At 35.7% G+C, this 17,694-nt stretch overlaps 1 protein-coding gene across 6 annotated transcripts in view; it reads right to left on the bottom strand.

The window, feature by feature from the left end:
- Window positions 1-17,694, bottom strand: part of LOC124408923 (HEAT repeat-containing protein 5B) — a 76,276-nt gene that overhangs the window by 8,464 nt on the left and 50,118 nt on the right. For 5 of the 6 annotated variants that reach the window (XM_046886231.1, XM_046886232.1, XM_046886233.1 and 2 more), the window contains exons 2-17: window positions 8,067-8,244; window positions 6,110-6,321; window positions 5,759-5,906; window positions 5,560-5,670; window positions 5,080-5,263; window positions 4,846-5,012; window positions 4,302-4,551; window positions 4,073-4,216; window positions 3,691-3,941; window positions 3,352-3,463; window positions 2,765-3,017; window positions 2,465-2,574; window positions 2,178-2,341; window positions 1,287-1,319; window positions 407-481; window positions 21-296 (exon numbers count right to left, since the gene is read on the bottom strand). In XM_046886231.1, the coding sequence (XP_046742187.1) occupies window positions 21-296; window positions 407-481; window positions 1,287-1,319; window positions 2,178-2,341; window positions 2,465-2,574; window positions 2,765-3,017; window positions 3,352-3,463; window positions 3,691-3,941; window positions 4,073-4,216; window positions 4,302-4,551; window positions 4,846-5,012; window positions 5,080-5,263; window positions 5,560-5,670; window positions 5,759-5,906; window positions 6,110-6,321; window positions 8,067-8,195 (2,619 nt within the window). In that variant the 5' untranslated portion in view covers window positions 8,196-8,244. The remainder of the gene's footprint in view (window positions 1-20; window positions 297-406; window positions 482-1,286; window positions 1,320-2,177; window positions 2,342-2,464; window positions 2,575-2,764; window positions 3,018-3,351; window positions 3,464-3,690; window positions 3,942-4,072; window positions 4,217-4,301; window positions 4,552-4,845; window positions 5,013-5,079; window positions 5,264-5,559; window positions 5,671-5,758; window positions 5,907-6,109; window positions 6,322-8,066; window positions 8,245-17,694) is intronic. The other variant, XM_046886230.1, reaches the window with a different exon arrangement.

The raw sequence follows: 17,694 nt of genomic DNA on the forward strand, positions 1-17,694 counted from the left end.
TAGTGGACTGAGTGACTCACGATAATCAGATTGGTTGCAGATTTTTTTACATCTTCTTGGCCGAAACTAGTTTTTGCCTCATTAAGACCCTTCAATCCACTAAGAACGGCTGTAAAGACATTCATTTGTACCGCTTCTTGTCTGGCACTTTTAGCATGTTTGATACATTCGCTGAAGTGATCCAACATTTGCAATCTGTGTTTGTTTGCTACGCGTGGAAATATTTGTCCAAATAATGAGACAGACATATCGATAACAGCAACCCCTAGAGGAAGTGGTCCGGGTACTATTTCGCCCTGAGAATCATAATAAACATCATACAGTTCATTCATGTATAACAAAATTCTCTTGATGTGTGAAATGAAATGTTCACTGAAAGCAAACCAGACAGATTAACAATACTCACAGTTGGTACAGGACGATACAAACAGCATGAATCATGTTCCAGTGCTCCTGATCCGGCGGCACTATTAGGTTGCAACTGAAACAATTCAAGTATCCTATATATTAGAATAATTTCCAGTCATGAATCGACGATCGATCTTGTACAAAAGAAAAAGCTTGAGTCTGTTATGAGGAAATAAGTAAGTTCAATGTCATTAGTTAACATGATGAGTTGTTATTCCTTAACTTTAAAGTGGTACCAGCAAGTCATCCCACACGCTAGTTGAGTCAGTGAAACTCGTAATGACACTGCATTATCAACAACACGGTACAAAGCTCCCTACTATACATGTTATGTTAGTGATGCAGCCCGGTTGAACGGTGTAAAAGTTGAGGTCGTTTTTCTTTCACCTTCAACCCCGAAAATTTATATCTTCTAATATTTCATGAAACCTCCGAGTATCTAATATTTAATATAGGTGATACAGCATTCTACTATTTCACTCCATAGTTTGGCACAACACATGAGAGCATGTGACACTACAGATTTTCTGGTTTGGGGATAAAGGAGAAATTGACACAGAATTTTGTTTTGAACACTGTGTTAATTAACAGAAACAGTCTTTGAACACATGGATGGAATAATTTTTTAATAAGAATTAAAAGATATTTTGAATGTATTAGGAACATAGAGTGGAAAGCAAGTAATCTTTCCATTCCGTTGAAACTGAAACGAAACAATTACTATTCAAGTAAATTTGAATGGTTTGAATTCTCATCAACGGAAAGTTAGTTTTACTCTTAACGCCACAAAATAAATGACAAGAAACATTTCAAATCATAAATCTTATTTTCTGTGACTAGTTGGGTGATAGTCACTGTTTACAGAACACATTACTCACATGTTCAGAATCGGCCCGTCGGTTTGGTTCCATCTAGACACGAATGAGAGCAGTGTGCGTTAATAATTATTGCAAACCGTCACCAAAGATTAGTTTTCCTACTTTGAGAAATGCACATGCATATGCCTATATACGACATTTTTATTGCAGATTATATGTCACACGAATATTCTACAGTTTTTATTTTATTCTTTTGTTCGTTGTACTCTCTCATTAGATAAATTTGAGAATATGGTCATCGAATACATCATATAAATGAAATTTATGAGTGATTTAATTTTAAAAAACGTGACAGTGCTTGATCTGTGACATCTGTTATACATGTATGACTGCCAGATGCTAATTCAGAGAATGATCTTCTGCATACATAAAAAATGTAAACAGGCTTCTTGCCATAGTCCATACAACAAATTGTTATTGAAATTAACATGCACATGCATCAAGAATTTCTTGTACTCGTTAACTATCTTCAAGGATTTTTTACTTGTATGAAAAATTGCAGCAAGTGTCTTCTGAATTTTGAAATATGCACTACTATCCAAATTCTGTAAAGAAGCCATTTATATCGACTGATATATGATGCTGGACGATAAATTACAAACCAAATAGTAATTATTTGAATATGACGAGAAAGTATTGTCGACTCATGAAATCATGATTCCGAAATAACTGTATATATTACTTTCAACAATGTACTATCAATTGTTGCTAATTTTTGAGTGAGTATTAACTAAATCAAATGTGTAATTAATTCAAGACAGAAAGATGTGCAGAGTTGGTTCATAATTAATTCATCATTCATTTATATGGAACAAAATTATATGCCTATCATTCTCTCACATTTACTTCGACGACAATTGCACTCAAATCAATAATCTGTAATTCACTTACCTGATCTTCAATAGTGCGATGATCTGTCTCCTGCAACCATGTTCCAAGAATAACGGAATCGTCAGCATGACATACAATGCGTAGTAACGAAGTCGTGGTATTCCCCGGATTTTCGGTTAAAGTAAATTCAGATACCAGCATCCGCAAAAGATGTGTGTATGAGCCTGAAATTACCATTCGTAGAATAATTTTATTAATGAAAATCACAATACGTGAATGGGGTATTCCTGTTTTCAATGAATCATGACATCACAGTGGCAAGGGATAAAAAGATAGTAATTAATCACCTTCGAAAGTTTGGGGTGGTAGCAATAATAACGTTTCGTACAAACGTAATCTGACCATAGCAGCGGGAGCTTTTAATTGTTGACCGTAGTTTTTGAGGACGGTTGATAAGCTGAAAAGATAAATTCGAATGTTGACTGGTTTTCAGACTTATCAACGCTCATGAGATTCAAAAGCTTGTGACAGTATGAAAGGTGCGTCATTGAAGTACCTGTACTTTGTATTCTAAACTTACAATTAATACCAGGGTTCAAACTGATTACTTATGTATATTGTTAAGAAACAGGAAGTTTGTTATGTACTTTGTGAGCATTGCCAAGGCAGACTCAATAGGTGTGAGAAGCCTGCGAGTGATGTCATCATTGAGAAGATCTGAACAATGTAGCAAGAAACTGTGCATAGCAGAAAGTGCCCCAGCTCGGCCTTCCAGTGTCACCTGCCATGTAAACGCATCTCCGCGAGCTTTTTCACTCTCAAGCTCTTTGTTTGAACGTGGAAAAGAATTTCTCCAGAGTAATAACATCCTCGGCAGTAATCCCCTCACTACCGCCACGCCTGTACGTAATAAAATCGAATGTATGCAAACAACTTCGTTCCACATATACACCACTTCGAATACATTATGGTCTTTTATTCTACACATTTTGACGAAGGCATGTTTTCTGCACGTGTTAGCACGTTGCGGTCTACGTTGTCCACTCGCTAATCACAATACGACTTAATGGAATCTGGATTGTTTACTCTCTGAGGTATTATGCTGGTAGACTCTATTCCGTACCGAGGTGTGAAAATAAGATATTTCCAAGAAACCTGTGTAGCTGAACTGGCCAAATAACTAAACTCTCTGAGATGAATGAAATAACGTATTTCTACAAATGATTGTTTTTACCAAGAGTCATTATAGCCCCGATCAATAGCCAACCAGCATGTGTTCTGTTCAACGACAACCGGCTGTTTTGACTCGCACTTCTCAATAATTCTTCAGCTGTATTAAATATTATCTGAAAAACAAAAGTAACAGGATGCAAGGCACCGATTATCATTATGTAAAACTAAATTTATGATGCTTACACACATCACAGCGTAATTAATATTTATGGATTTCTAGACTCCATAATTCAACGAGTTCTATTCAGCTCAGCAGCAAGAAAAACCTTTCAGTAGCACAGACAAAGCAACATTTTAATGAACTGTGTGTGTTTGAAAATTACAATTTCGTAATAACTACCTTTCCTTTGGTATGGGGAACTCCGAGGGGCGATAATCTTACGCTTCCTAAAACCGCGGCTAGGGCACTGCTGTAACCTGCTATTGCCTCCGGTGAACTTCTCATATTTTCAATTGCATCTACGCAACGGTCAATCAATGGAGTTATCTGACTTGGAACAGCGACGCAAATGCATCGCAGACACCACGAAGCGGCTAGTCTTGCCGCTTGACAAGGGTGCACCAAAACTGCTATTGTCGTTTCAATCAAGCCTGGACAGTACGTAAGATGAAAAAAATGTTAAGACTTGAACAAAAATTGCCTGCAAGTAACCCACATGTATTTTCAATTTGACAATTTATTGAAATTATTTCAATAATACCTGGTTGACTGGATTACTTACTAAGCGATTGGTCGGATATGAGATTGCAAGCGGTGGTGCCTAGCCCGAGAATTAGATTTCCCATTTCTTGTAAAGCACAGACTAACAGATGTTGGCTGAACAACGTTTCTTGATTGCAGTCTTTCGCGTTTTCTGGGCTGAAGTCTGTTCGCGAAATGACAGTTATTTTTTCGACATATTTATATTACTGTGAGCTGTGTGTATCAGAAGATACGGATATATTACTTACCGATGGAGTTCATCTGCTTTAAAATTACATGGGCAATTTCTTTACACGCTGCAGCCTGAGCTCCCTCACCTAACAACTTCCCTATCGTACCTCGGAGGATAAAGTTTATGCATTTTCTCGAGTACACCGCATCCACGTGTGAACTGGCCGCTTTGGGATTAGCAACGAGATCTAGGACGTGGGCAACCAGGGTGCTTATGTTACGCTCAAGCCAAGCTCCTCCGAGAATTTGCACAAATACTACATAGGCCTGAAAATTAAATTTGCGTAATATCGTAAGAAATAGTGGACATTTAATGTTTCAGAGGAACAGATAAGTTGGTTGTGTACTCTCGTGTAGCCTATAGTTGATCATAACTGTTAAGAAGTACAACCTAAACGGATATTGCTAAGATTTTTGTAGAAGATAATAAGAAAGCATTTTATATTTGTTCGTAGACAAAGCTATCAATAGGTCACGTTATTAATGGGTATTAGAAATACCTTCCGATTTATATTTACGTAAGTTTATAAATTGGAAATAATTGTTAAGGATAAGTCTCACATGCGTGACTCCAACTCTGACTTCACGATTTACGCCCGAGCTCCCTTTTATCATTTCTCCTGTGCCTTTTAAAAAGCCGGCACCTCCACGCAGGAATCCAGACATTAGTATGTTCAGTGCTTCATCCAATGATATTGGCTTATACCCTTTACTTTGAGGAGCTAAAACTTTAAAATGTTTCGTGAAATTCATATTTTACGAGGCTTGTAGAGCAATATAATAGGACACCATTACCTGCAGGATTGTTTCCTTTCGGGGTTGCTTGTTGCGTGGTGGCAACTAATGCACCCAAAAGTTTTGCCACGGTGCATCTCACTTCATAATTTGAACCTTCGAACGCCCGGAAACACAATGTGGCAACACTTTCGATTTCAGTTGTGCACAGAAAAGGTGCGTGATTTAACATTTCCAAAAGACACTGAAAACGAATGATTGATCATACGCTAATTTTGGCTCTGAATAGTGCGAGTGCGCCTCGAACTGAGCAATTGACGTTAACGTGGGACCAGTGGCCTTAACTTTGAGTAATGAGTATATTTCTTGCACACAAGAATACCAACTTCTTCGCAATTTTTCTTTTTCACATATGTTTTACTAAGAAATATCCCCATTGATGTCCAACTGACTATGAGGTATGAAGTCTTGAAAATTAAAAACTGACGCTGACTATGTGTTATATTATGTTAACATGAACAAGGTCAGAGGTGGTTATACCTTAGCAGCAGCGCAACGTACTGCCATGACTCTATCCGTAAGGCAGTGTCGGGCTACTTTGTAAATTTCCTTGTGGACGTTTGTAATGGCGGATCCCATCCCAGCGCACACCTTATATTACAGCGATGAAACAAAATGAATTTCAAACTGTATTGTAAGAATTTTTACGCTAGTTTTTATCAGAACAAGAATTGTTTACCTTCTCAAGAGTGTGCATTATTTCTATCCGGGTTTGTGACTCTGCTGAGCGGAGCGATTTTATCAATATCTGAACAGTGTCTTCGTAAGATCGGCCCATCATGCGGCCTAATTTTTCATACATACATCCAACGCAGCAGATTGCAGCTCTGTAAACGCGGGTAAAAACGTTCGTGACTTCGACAGAATTTCGTTATCCCAAAATTTTCATTTTTTATTGCGATTCAAGACTGATTTTTAAAAAGTACGAGTTAAACGTCGTTGTGAAAAATGATATAAAGTTATGCGGTGCAGTTCCAACAAAGAGTTCACAGCTCCTGAAACTTGCGTCGTACGTGATATGCAAACTTACAATTTTGTGGGCAGGAAACTCGGAGAGTCGTCCTTGTTTTTCAGAATATCGTTGCATTTGTTTACTGTGTCAAACAGCAGAAATGTGTCGCCAACGCTAAATAGAGTTGCAAGGCAGCGCGCTATGAGACGACGGGTTGGTGGTCCCGGAGCCCCTTGCATGTGCCTTGTGAGCTGTTCGACTAATTTCTGTTGACATCCTTTGATATCGTTCTGTAACGTCGCAACAAGTTAGAAGTATCAAATTATTCGAATATTTGTAACGGCAACATCAAACATTAATTCAAAGGTGCGTCAATCGAATACGGACTGGCAGTCATTTTCATCGTAAAAAAATATGCGAGGCCAAAAAAAATTCCGACGGACGAAACTTGCGATTTTCTTAATGGTTCATAATACTAAACATTAAATTCTTCTTTATGGTAGCGTATACTGTTATTACCTGTTAATCTCTAGTATGCTTGAGTACGTATAGTAATTCGTCGAGGTACCGTATTATTTTCTTGCTACACTGTTTTTGACTCAACAATTTAAATTCGATGTAGATTAGCGGTTTGCTCCTTGCTATATATATATATATATATATATATATATATATAGCTGTATTGGTCAATGTCCATTGCTAATCAGAACTGCCACTGATCTTATCTCTATTGTTTGAGATATTATATACCCGAAAGTTCAAGCAAGTGTGAGGATTAATCACTCTTTATTTTACGGCGTCAAGAATCGGTAATAAAGTAAAAAAAAAAAAAAATCAAACTGTTTGAGAATAATAAGAAGCAACGTGAAGCGTACTTTGAAGTATAGAGAATGACAGTGTGATGTGCTCGAAAGTCCTGCGGATTAAATTACATTTGTCTGTCAAATTGTCAGAACGATTGAAAAGTCAAGGCAGAACAAGCAGTTTTTTTTTTGCACGTACCAATTAACCGAGTAAACAAATTCGTTGTTAATGTTACCGTTTGATATGATTAAATTTGAAAGTTGATGCGGATATCGATTAATTTGCAAGATATGTGTACGAAAGGGCGTAAGAAATAACCGTTCATAATTTGACTATACTAAACTTGTGGCAGTTAAATATGCAAACTAATAATTTGCTTGAGCTTTAAAACTAGATTCGTTGGTAAGATATATGCAATTGTTTAATGAGAAGCTAATATCACTGCATTCTCAGAAATTATGATTTAGCATGTACAGGAATGACTCGAATATTTTTTCGGAGTTTCTACATACTGATTCGTTATGGTAGTTTCGTAGCGAAATTATTCCCATCTGGTTTTTGTTATCCGTGTGTACAACATCTAATTTAGGTGTCATTACACCCAACGAAAATCATCATTTAATACACGCTTTCGGATACCTTGTATTATTTTAAAGAGTGCCTAATTTAATGCGTGTAGAGAATATATCATTACATAAAGATTAAGTCAAATGATAACAGCAGTTAGCATTATGTAAGATTTGAGTACCGTATAAAAATCACGGTCTTCCTCTCTGGAACGTCGATAAAAAGTGACACAAAATGAGCGGTCGCAGCTGTGTAATAAAGCGTATCTAAAGAATGATTCCGTCAGTATAAATTAATAATTTTTCCGAATACAAAAATACACAATATTCGTAAACATATTATATCGCCACATTCGTGTTTTTAAGTATCAAGATTGCGTGATAATTATAGAATAATATAACGATAAACGCAGGATGCGCAGATTCGATTCTTCCTCAACAACCTTCTTCTGACTTTCAGCAATTCGATTTCGCTATAAAAATCTCGGAGTACCGAATTATGATTTATAGATGTCTATTTTTGACGGCGTTGCGTATTTTTTTCGCCTCCACGACGCACAGTCTCTAGAATTTGATACTAGTCGAAATAGCATCGTTAGGCATCGAGCACGTTCTGAGGATTTGACAAAATTTCAAATAACTTTTAAGGGTGTCTCTTGGTGTACCTTTTGCGCCGCGACAAGGACTTTGTCTAGGAAACGCAGCCACTCGAATACGAAGACGGGCCGCTTGGCCTCTGGGATTTGATTTAGCGCATCCTCGTTGAGGGTGAGACTGTGACTCAGCTCCATCATTGTGACGGTCCCTCCTCCTCTGTCAGTTCTCTCAACGCACCCTCTTCGTCTGTAACAGAGGAAACCGAGTAAAGAATAAGTGTCACGGCGATTTGAACGTAGGTATAGACCAGTTTTCCTATCCTTGTCGATTAAACTCAATGAATCTTGCTTCAAGTCACTTTATTTACTTATAAACGGAGAAACGAGGAATAATAATTAATTAACGACGATGGAAGCCTCGCACTACCAACCAGCGACACGAGCACGAGCCATCGATCTATTCTGCGCTCTTCTTACACGAGTATAGCTATAAAAATTGATATTCCCACAGATCAAAGATCACGAAAATGGAGTTACTTGTTACCGATTCATAAGTGTCTCGTTAAACTATATAATTACAATGAGAAAAAAAAAATTCCACGTGGCAAAATTACTACAAGTAACATCTGCGTATCAACTGTTAATTAAAAAGGGATACGCAATACGTCAATGTCACTAACTTGTACGGCGACATTACATTTTTTTTTCTTTTTCTCATATCGTAAGATTGAATCATCGTGACAGTGAGTGTAGCATTTCAGAATTTGTTTTGCAGCTATTTTACGGAGTAATCGACTTTGCAATTAGAAAAAACTATGCCTAATTAACGGTCATCTACCTAACGCTGCTGAACAATAACAGTTTGTTCAAATATTATTTCAATTGCTCGTAAAACATGTTCACTCACTCATCCCAAGAAATATGTTGGCTTTATACTCGTACTTTTATAGCTGCTTGCATGACAATAAGCTGCGTGATCGAACCTCGACATTAAGGCAAAGAAACCTATTTTTATCCAATAAACGTTAAAACGTGAGACGCGGTAATAATGATGCGAAACATGAATGCGGTATTGGAATTCACGATTTTTGCTCAATTATCGTTTATTGAAAAGGTTGTTTCGCAGGTGTAATCAACCATTTAATTCAGTCTCTGAAATTATCGTTCATACACGTGTCTCTCAGTTTTCTAACTTGTATAATCAAATACTTTATTGTACTTCAATTCTCATATCCGCGTGCGGACCAGAGGATACGTTGATGTCGATGTGTGCAAAGGCACCATTCATAGGTCATTGAAACGATGTCAAAGTATGTATATACCATATGACACTTATTGAACTAGACAAGTTTGAAGTGAGACTACGGCGGGCGGTGGGACGAAATTGTGTGAAATGGGCATGAAGCATTGCCCGCAAAATTAGCGTGATTATGTAAAACTATATGATGCATAGTTTCGGCGCTAAAAACAGTAGAATAATCATACGTACCGTCATCCTTCAACAGGAGTGCGGTGTTCAAATTTTTTTCATACACATCCTGTTCGCTACAAGGTCAACAAATTTTTCCAAAAAATAATTCAATATTCAAGTATTCAAGAGTGACATCTACTTTTACAATATATATTATTAATTCGTACTCCATTTCAAAAACATTATAGTTCATAATAAAAGTATTACTTTTGGAGGTATAAGTAAAAAGTAAAATAAATTCAAAGTAACGATAATCTTTGGCTACCTAATGTTCCAACAGAATTTTGTGGAACGGAATGATAGTGACGTCATCTGACAAATTCATGCAGAAATTAGCTAAGCCATATGTCCGAATCGATCTCTGACCTCACAAATCAGATGATAACAATCTTTTGAGCACTGGATGAATTTCGTCTCAGAATATTTAATCGCGTATAACCTATATTTCCATCGTGAAAGATGTTTCGAATGTAGGGTTCTTAGATTAGTCCTTGTCGATTATATCGGAAATGAGGTTGCCGAAAGTCTGGTTGTAATTAATTTTACAATAGTAAACAACTCGAGTTATTAAAAATTTGTCGTAATTTTTATTTCGGCTTTATTTTTTACTTTATTTTGAAAAGTTCCAAAATATGCATTCGTTTTGGTAGATTCGTGTTATCGATCAGGATCTTGGAATAACTTTCAACGGATCGCGATATTACTTCATAAGGTTATATAAGAAATATCCATTTAAACAACTCAAAATTTATATTAATTTACAACATTATTAGAATCAATTAACCGCCAGCCCGCCTTTTAATGATGACAAGTATAATGTCATCTACTTTATAATAACTAATAAGTGTAACTATACTAATAATTTGTGTTCTGGTACTTGTTGCTCTGTTCATTATTATCCTGACTGAAAATAATGTATTGCGACAAGACGGCGGTATATCTACATTATCTTACTATAAGGATGTAACAAAAAACTACGACTGCTTTCGTGAAACACTTTGACACATGTAACAGCATGGAATGTTCGCGAGTAAAAACGCCAGGTACGAAGTTTATCTGTAAAATAATATATCCTACATTTTGACGGGTGTGAAAAAACTAAAACAGATGCAATACTTTGTTTTTTGATTGTGTTTTCAGCTTTTTTTCTATGCATGACAACCGCTCCCATAATGGATATGTTGACAGGTTAAAAGCTGGAGGAGCGATTTAAGACCACGATCAAAGTTCAGAAGCGATTTTCGACACTTCCGTAGGTACAGTCTTAGCCCCTGATTTGAAGGTTGTATATGAAGACTGCAGGATGATTATTATCGCCTTGTATTTCTCTGATTGAATAAACCGAAGGAAAAGTAAACTAAGTCGCCAATTTATATCGGACTTAAGTCGATACGCAGCATTTTTAGAATTTGAAACCAATTATGAGATCACGTGTAAAAAAGACGTGAAAATTTGTCGACGTACTTTTCAGATTCTACTGATGAAGTAATGGGCACTGACTCGACATTTTTACAAGATATATTACAGGGAATTTGGCAGGCCGACAGGTTCAATTGGCGCAGAAGTATTTGGTCAACAAATTTTTCTTCATTATATTTTGTAGCGTTCATATATTATTCCGTGAATTCATTAATCACGTTAAACGAAATAACGTGTCGTGACGCATGATATATAATTAATAAGTTTGAACAACCTTATTTTTCATACGAAAAGTATCGGATTCTGCAACAAAGGTAGATTTTCACGAGAAAAGAAAAAAAAGGTGTCAATGACGAATAACATGACAGTGTTTTCCCTGAAGTGGTCACATGAATTCTCAACAGTCACAGAAAAAGATCATTTCTAAGAGCTGATGAGCATTAGGGAAAGAAATTTCGTTGGCAAGCGCTTCACAGTTCACAACTAAAATCAATCGTAGGAATAATCAGACTTTTACGACTGAAAGCAAAGCTCCGAAAACTTTTTCAAATTTACGGCTTGTAAACGAGCCTTCAGTTTGTTCGACAATAAGTTCTTATCATATTTGCATATTAAATTTATGCACGGAAAGCTATTCGGACATGTGATTTCCATATAGACTTAGCTTACGGTGAGACCATCTATAAAAAAAATGGCATAAACCATTTGCCAGAAATTATTTTGCACTACGATTAAAACGAATAGAATATTTCGGATTGAAATTATGTTATTAAGAAAACAGGTCAGGATGATAGATATTTTTTAACGAGTATACGTGCTCACTTGTTAAAACTCTATTCAGCCTTGAATAATCGGCGTTTCATTAAACGGATTACATCGCATCTTTATAGATCTTGTAGACATAATAATGATAAATTATGACCAGATTCCGATACTTTAATCCACGCTGTAATCATATCTTCGGGCAAGTTTGAAAATTTATCGTTTTGAAGCGGTCCAAAACGAAGGTAAATAACTCATTAAAAGTCGTTGGACTTGCGTATCCACATTATAATAGCACCGGAGCGTGCTAGCCAGTTCAGTAAGGGGTGGGATCAAAATCCCGAAAAACAAAAAAGTTGACTGATTGAACATCCGAAAATTTCTGTAAGTTCATTTAATCGAACGCTATTTTATCCGGAAAAGTATTTCAAGTATATTAGTATTCTAATATTTTTAGTATTTTATATAGAATATATACTTCGAACAGCCAAAAACCTAAAAACATTATTTCTCGAAAATCAAATTTCAGAAGGAGTAAAATTTTGATCCGTAAAATGGAGAAGGACCAAAATCCCGTAAGGACGAAATTATTACCGAATCTCTTAGAAATTCGGAATTTGTGAAATTTGTCAACTCTATGCTAGTTTTATCAAGATTATCTCATTGTATTGGACAACCTTCTGTGTCATTAAAAGACATCAAAGTACGCAAGGAAATAGGCAAAATATTTTTAATAACATTTAAACAGTGCATCATTTTGCCGATATGTACATTAAATCATGTTCCACATTCATGAACGTGCTTCCATATGCCGCTTCACAAGCGTAATGCCATCTATTAGATGCGACTAGTACAACTTTTCGGTATTTAGTTCATTCTGTCTTACAATTACTGGGTTTCGGAATTTTGACTTTTCGAGTCTTTGGTCAGTCGTTACTGATAAATTCAGATTCGTAAATTTTTTAAAAAGGCACGAGTCTGACACTTAAGAAGTCGCCGTTTTGACTCTTCGGTATTTTCGCAATTCAATATTTTGCCCTTCGTAATCTTACCCATTCTCAGAAAAAATAATTTCAGTATAAATTGATTTATACATTTTTGCGTTCTCAATTTTTATCATTTTACAAGACAAGTTTTCCGTATTTTTGTTCTCCAACCAGTAAGGTCATCGATTGCGTACAATATAGATATGCGCAAAAATAACAGGGAGAGGGAAAGGGAGACGAAAAAAATTAGTGATTAAAACATTACATTAGCCTTTGAATTATTCGACTCCATTTTTTCTAGATCTTCATCGCCATTGCGTCGTTGGTTTAACTTTTTTCATTTAAATTTTAGACTATCTGTTGGATCTGAGAATTTTGTCCCTTTTCATATGCGCTCCTCGCTTGTACTTTGCTTTATCTGTTTCCCCCCAATCTTTTTTTTCTTCTTCACCACATCACGTCGCTCTTCTGCTGAGTTCTTACACAGCGAAGCAGATTATATGCGATGATTGTTCAGGGACGATAAAAAATTCTCGTTTATTTGCATTTGCTCTTACAACCCTGAATTGCTACACCGTTTCATAAGAAAAAAAAAAAATAAAAATAAAAAGAAAATCAAGACACGAGACGTTCAGATTCATGAGGCTAAAAATAAAAGTGAAGAGCATCTTGAGGTTTTCTACGAGTAAACTTTTCATAAAACATTTCCAAAACTGGTATCGCGCTTTAGAATTTACTTGATTTGTCACCGTTTACCTATTTCAGACGATATAATCTACTCCCTACTTTCTTACTGTTGGTGGTTTCTGTTATAAAAAAAATTACACTTAATTTACGCCATATATGATATTCCTCACTGCTATTTCATTGAGAAACATATTATTTGTATTCGCATATAAGTAATCTCCAAAATACTAAATTAACCACGGTTTAGATTATGATTCGTTAGAAATATAACAAGAGTAGAACAACGTGACTGTAATGCTGAATGATGGTTAAAAAAAGCCAATATATAACAGGTTTGTAGCACCGAACGAAACGGTGGTGCAACATTTTGCGTCTGTTGATTTAAAAATAACTGCAGGTTGAATTTTAAGCTTCAGTGCTATTTGATAGCATAACTCTCGGTACAATAGGAACGGATAAAATTTATTTGCTAGCTAAATACAAGACCGTAGCTCAGTTTTGAAACAAAATTTAACCAGCAAAAAGAAAAAAAAAACAAAAAAAAAACTAAATAAACTTTTTCAACAACTGCCCAGGTATACATGTAATATTGAAGATAAATCAAACTCACACTATATCTAAATACTGCAAAAAATTACATTGCACGCGATACATTCATTTAGTGCCTATATACATACACCTAATGTTGCAAGATGTCGAATTGCTTGATATTCTTATAACCGGAATTTCTTTCGCCTTCGTTATTTGTTTCATTTTGATTCAGCATATATGCCAACGTATAATTCCCGCAATGAGTGAGGCTGGCACACGTCACGATCATTTGTACACAACCATGTGTATAAATTATCAACTCAGGTATATGACGCTTATTCACCGTGCAATGGCACCGTGACAGAGCAGTTCATTTCCGCTAAACATACATTCGTATATATATATACTCGTGTGTATAGACTGTATCCAAAAAATCGACCATTTTTTTTTTCTTCAAAACTCCAGTCGAAAATATTGTTTAAATTGATGAAAAAAGGATGCTATCCAAGTTTTAGCTTTTAATATTAATATTTAGAGATGCTTCATCACGATTTTATATTTCCCATTTAAAAAATAAAGGAATTTTTTTTCTAGTTTTCAATTTTATAAGTCGTCAACGCATTAGTGTATACTGATAAGACCAGAACGTATTTTTGTAAGGAATCGAACGTTCTACAGAAAAGATCTCTTATTATTTTATGATAAATCTACTCTTTCAAAAGTTATTTAAGGTCCTACGTTGACCTTTGACCCACCCACGAAGCTTCGGAAACACTAAAATAATATAGGAATTGAGAAGAATAACATCGAATCGTTCGAAAACATCAAAGATACAATGAAAATTCGCCTCCAGTTCAGATAAAACCTGTTTTTGGTTGAATTTTTTTTTCGATTTTATACATGCGTTCAAAGTTATATAAAATATTTCACAACGACCAAATCCAAATTTTTCCTATGTTTTTCAACTAATATAGAGTAGATCGCGCTGAAAGTCAGGTTTTTTGAATGTCTTTGGGATTTGAAAAAAAAATTACACACATTTAAAGAGCAAAAACAAATATATACAAATAATATTATTGTATACGAAAAAGTGTAATTTTGATAAATAGTAATTATAGAAGCTTCGTCCAACGCTAGATTACGGAGTTGTACAAATCTTTTCTTAATAACTTGTTTCATCTTTTCAGAGCTAATAAAAGTAATTAAATAGACGACGCTTTTCAAACCACTGTGCACGTAAAAAACCATCCTCATCTGCTATGCGAGCGTAGATCCATTCGCACTTTTATTGTACGGTTCCGCAATTCAAGGCTCGGGGTTTCGTGCGCACAAGATTTTCGCTTATATAGATACTCAGACGTGTCGCTGAACCCTTTATTCGTCGGCGCTTTAAACACTCAGACTACAGACACAAAGCATTCTTACTCTGGAGGGAGACGAACACAACTGCATCCACTGGTACATATACACACATATACCTACGTATCTACAGAGGTAAAATTTTGAAATTCGAGAGAGAATGGGAGACAAAGGGGTGAAAGCGGAAAATTGTCTGGAAAGACGAGAGATATGCCTTTGTGAACGTTTGAAATGAACGAGCAAAAGTTCGGAGTAACTTTGTCGAGCTGTGATGTGTCAAACAATGCGAGCATTGAAGTATTCTTGTGGTTATTATCATGTATACCTCCGATTATTTTACGAATTGATTGAGAAATTGTTGCAATAAAAATTGTATGTTTATTACTATTTTTTTTTTTTTTTTTGTAGTTTTTTTCCACCCCTGCGGTATATAATTTATGTCCGACAGAAATGTTCAAACGTGTTCATATGCCCTCTGCAAATCACACGCAGCGAAACTGGTTTTTTGTAATGAAAATAAATTATAGCTCGGGTCGTTGGTTGACGTATATAAGCATAAACTACTTCTGCGCACCTGTTGAGCCGCAAAATCTTTGACGTATGATTCTAGCGTGGAATTTGTGACGTGTGAAGGAGAAAAAATTTTCCAAACATCAAAAACTAATAACAATATACCAAAACTAACACGTCTATTACGAAATATTAATATCACAATATTACATGGATACTAATATGCAATTACCTATGATCATATACTGTGTGCGAATAAATTTAACGACTATTTTTGTCTATTTTTCATATCTTATCTCTTTCCGTTGCACACTCGTCCCACTTATTGTTAATACATAACCCACGCGTATGGAATCGATTCAAAATATTTTGGTTTCTCATTTATAATTATTACGATGACTAAGTAGCGGCACGACGACCTGCGGACCTGCGAATAAGTCTTGCCAATTTCCTCTGCGGTTTATGTGCGTGGTATTTTTCTTGTTAATCATATGGTATTTCAGAATTACAATCAGCAATGACCACCCGGCGAAGTAAACAGAGAAATATGTATGTAACGGATCTCGCACGCGGGAACAAATTATGAACATCTTTTCAACGTTCATATGTATTACGAACGTACAGCAATAGTCTAATAAACAAGTTTCACGGTAGCATAGCTGCCGAGTGTGAAAAGGAAACGACGTATGAAAAAAAAAAAAGGAATTCTTGAAAAATATCGTTTTTTACACCCAATGCCCCCGGGGATTACATGCCTGCGTCAGTACAATATTTCCTTGCCAATTAGATATTAATGCTGATTCGGAGATTTAATCATTTTATCATTTATCTTAGATTCATTTTTGTTATACTTACTGTTATTCTTATTACTGTTATTATTTTCGCCCCTCCAATATACACTTTCTCAAATCAGCTTGTATGCACATGTAACCATATCACAGGGTTACAGCGATAAGCCACTCTGGACATTGAATGACTGCCCATAAACTACGTTATATGCTAATTTAGTAGTATAAAATTGGTGAGCGATTCGTCCGCAACAATACTTGGTTTTAAGTTTACAATATTCTGAACAACAGTTAAGTAAATCTTATAAGTACTCATTGTCAGAGAATTCCCTGTATTGCGCAAGCTGAACATCAATAAAAATAAATTTATTGAAAAAAAGAAGATCGAAGGAAAAGAGTCTGTGAAGAAAAACATGGATATAAATTTTTAATAATGGTTATTTGTGATACTTGAAGTATGTAAATTCGGCAAAAAGATAAAAGTAACATAAGGCGTCGGTGTGAATTCGCTGAGTAAAACTTGGTGCGTTGCTCACGATTGTAGAGGGACAACACATATGTGTTTGAAATAATTCGGAAGGATTTTGGAAATATACGATCAGGTTACGCCCTTGTCATCGTTACTCAGTCCAGTGTGCATTCCTACCGACGTCAAATGCCGAGCCTCGTTATCACGATCATAATTATACGCAATTTCCGACCATCTAGAATATTCTAGAATAATAAATTCAGCAATCGTCGACGTATTTATAGTCATCGCGCATACTTTTTTGTTCTATGATTAAACGAGTGAATTTTGGTCGATATTTATCATACGCGACACTTGCGAAAAGAATAAATAACACTGGCTAGTGCTCGACACCGTTGACCAGCAATAACTCATTGCAAAAATTCTCGTTTTTAGCTATTTGTAATATAATTTTTGAAAGCGACGATACAATATGCGTGTAGAATGAGATTCCCGCATCACGTACACGCGTGACACCGATATGTGAGCATAAATTTTTCTCGTACCCTTTGGAAACGTGACACCAATTAGGAAGACTCCTTACACATACCCACATTCGAATTTATCTCTAAGGGAACTGAGGCTGTTATGAATTAAAATCGGTTAATACCATGCAGCTACAAATCGTTTGACGCGCATTTTTTGAAAATATTCAGTAAAATACGATTGATTGTTT

Source organism: Diprion similis, chromosome 8 (genome assembly GCF_021155765.1).
Source record: "Diprion similis isolate iyDipSimi1 chromosome 8, iyDipSimi1.1, whole genome shotgun sequence".
Classification (NCBI taxonomy): domain Eukaryota; kingdom Metazoa; phylum Arthropoda; class Insecta; order Hymenoptera; family Diprionidae; genus Diprion; species Diprion similis.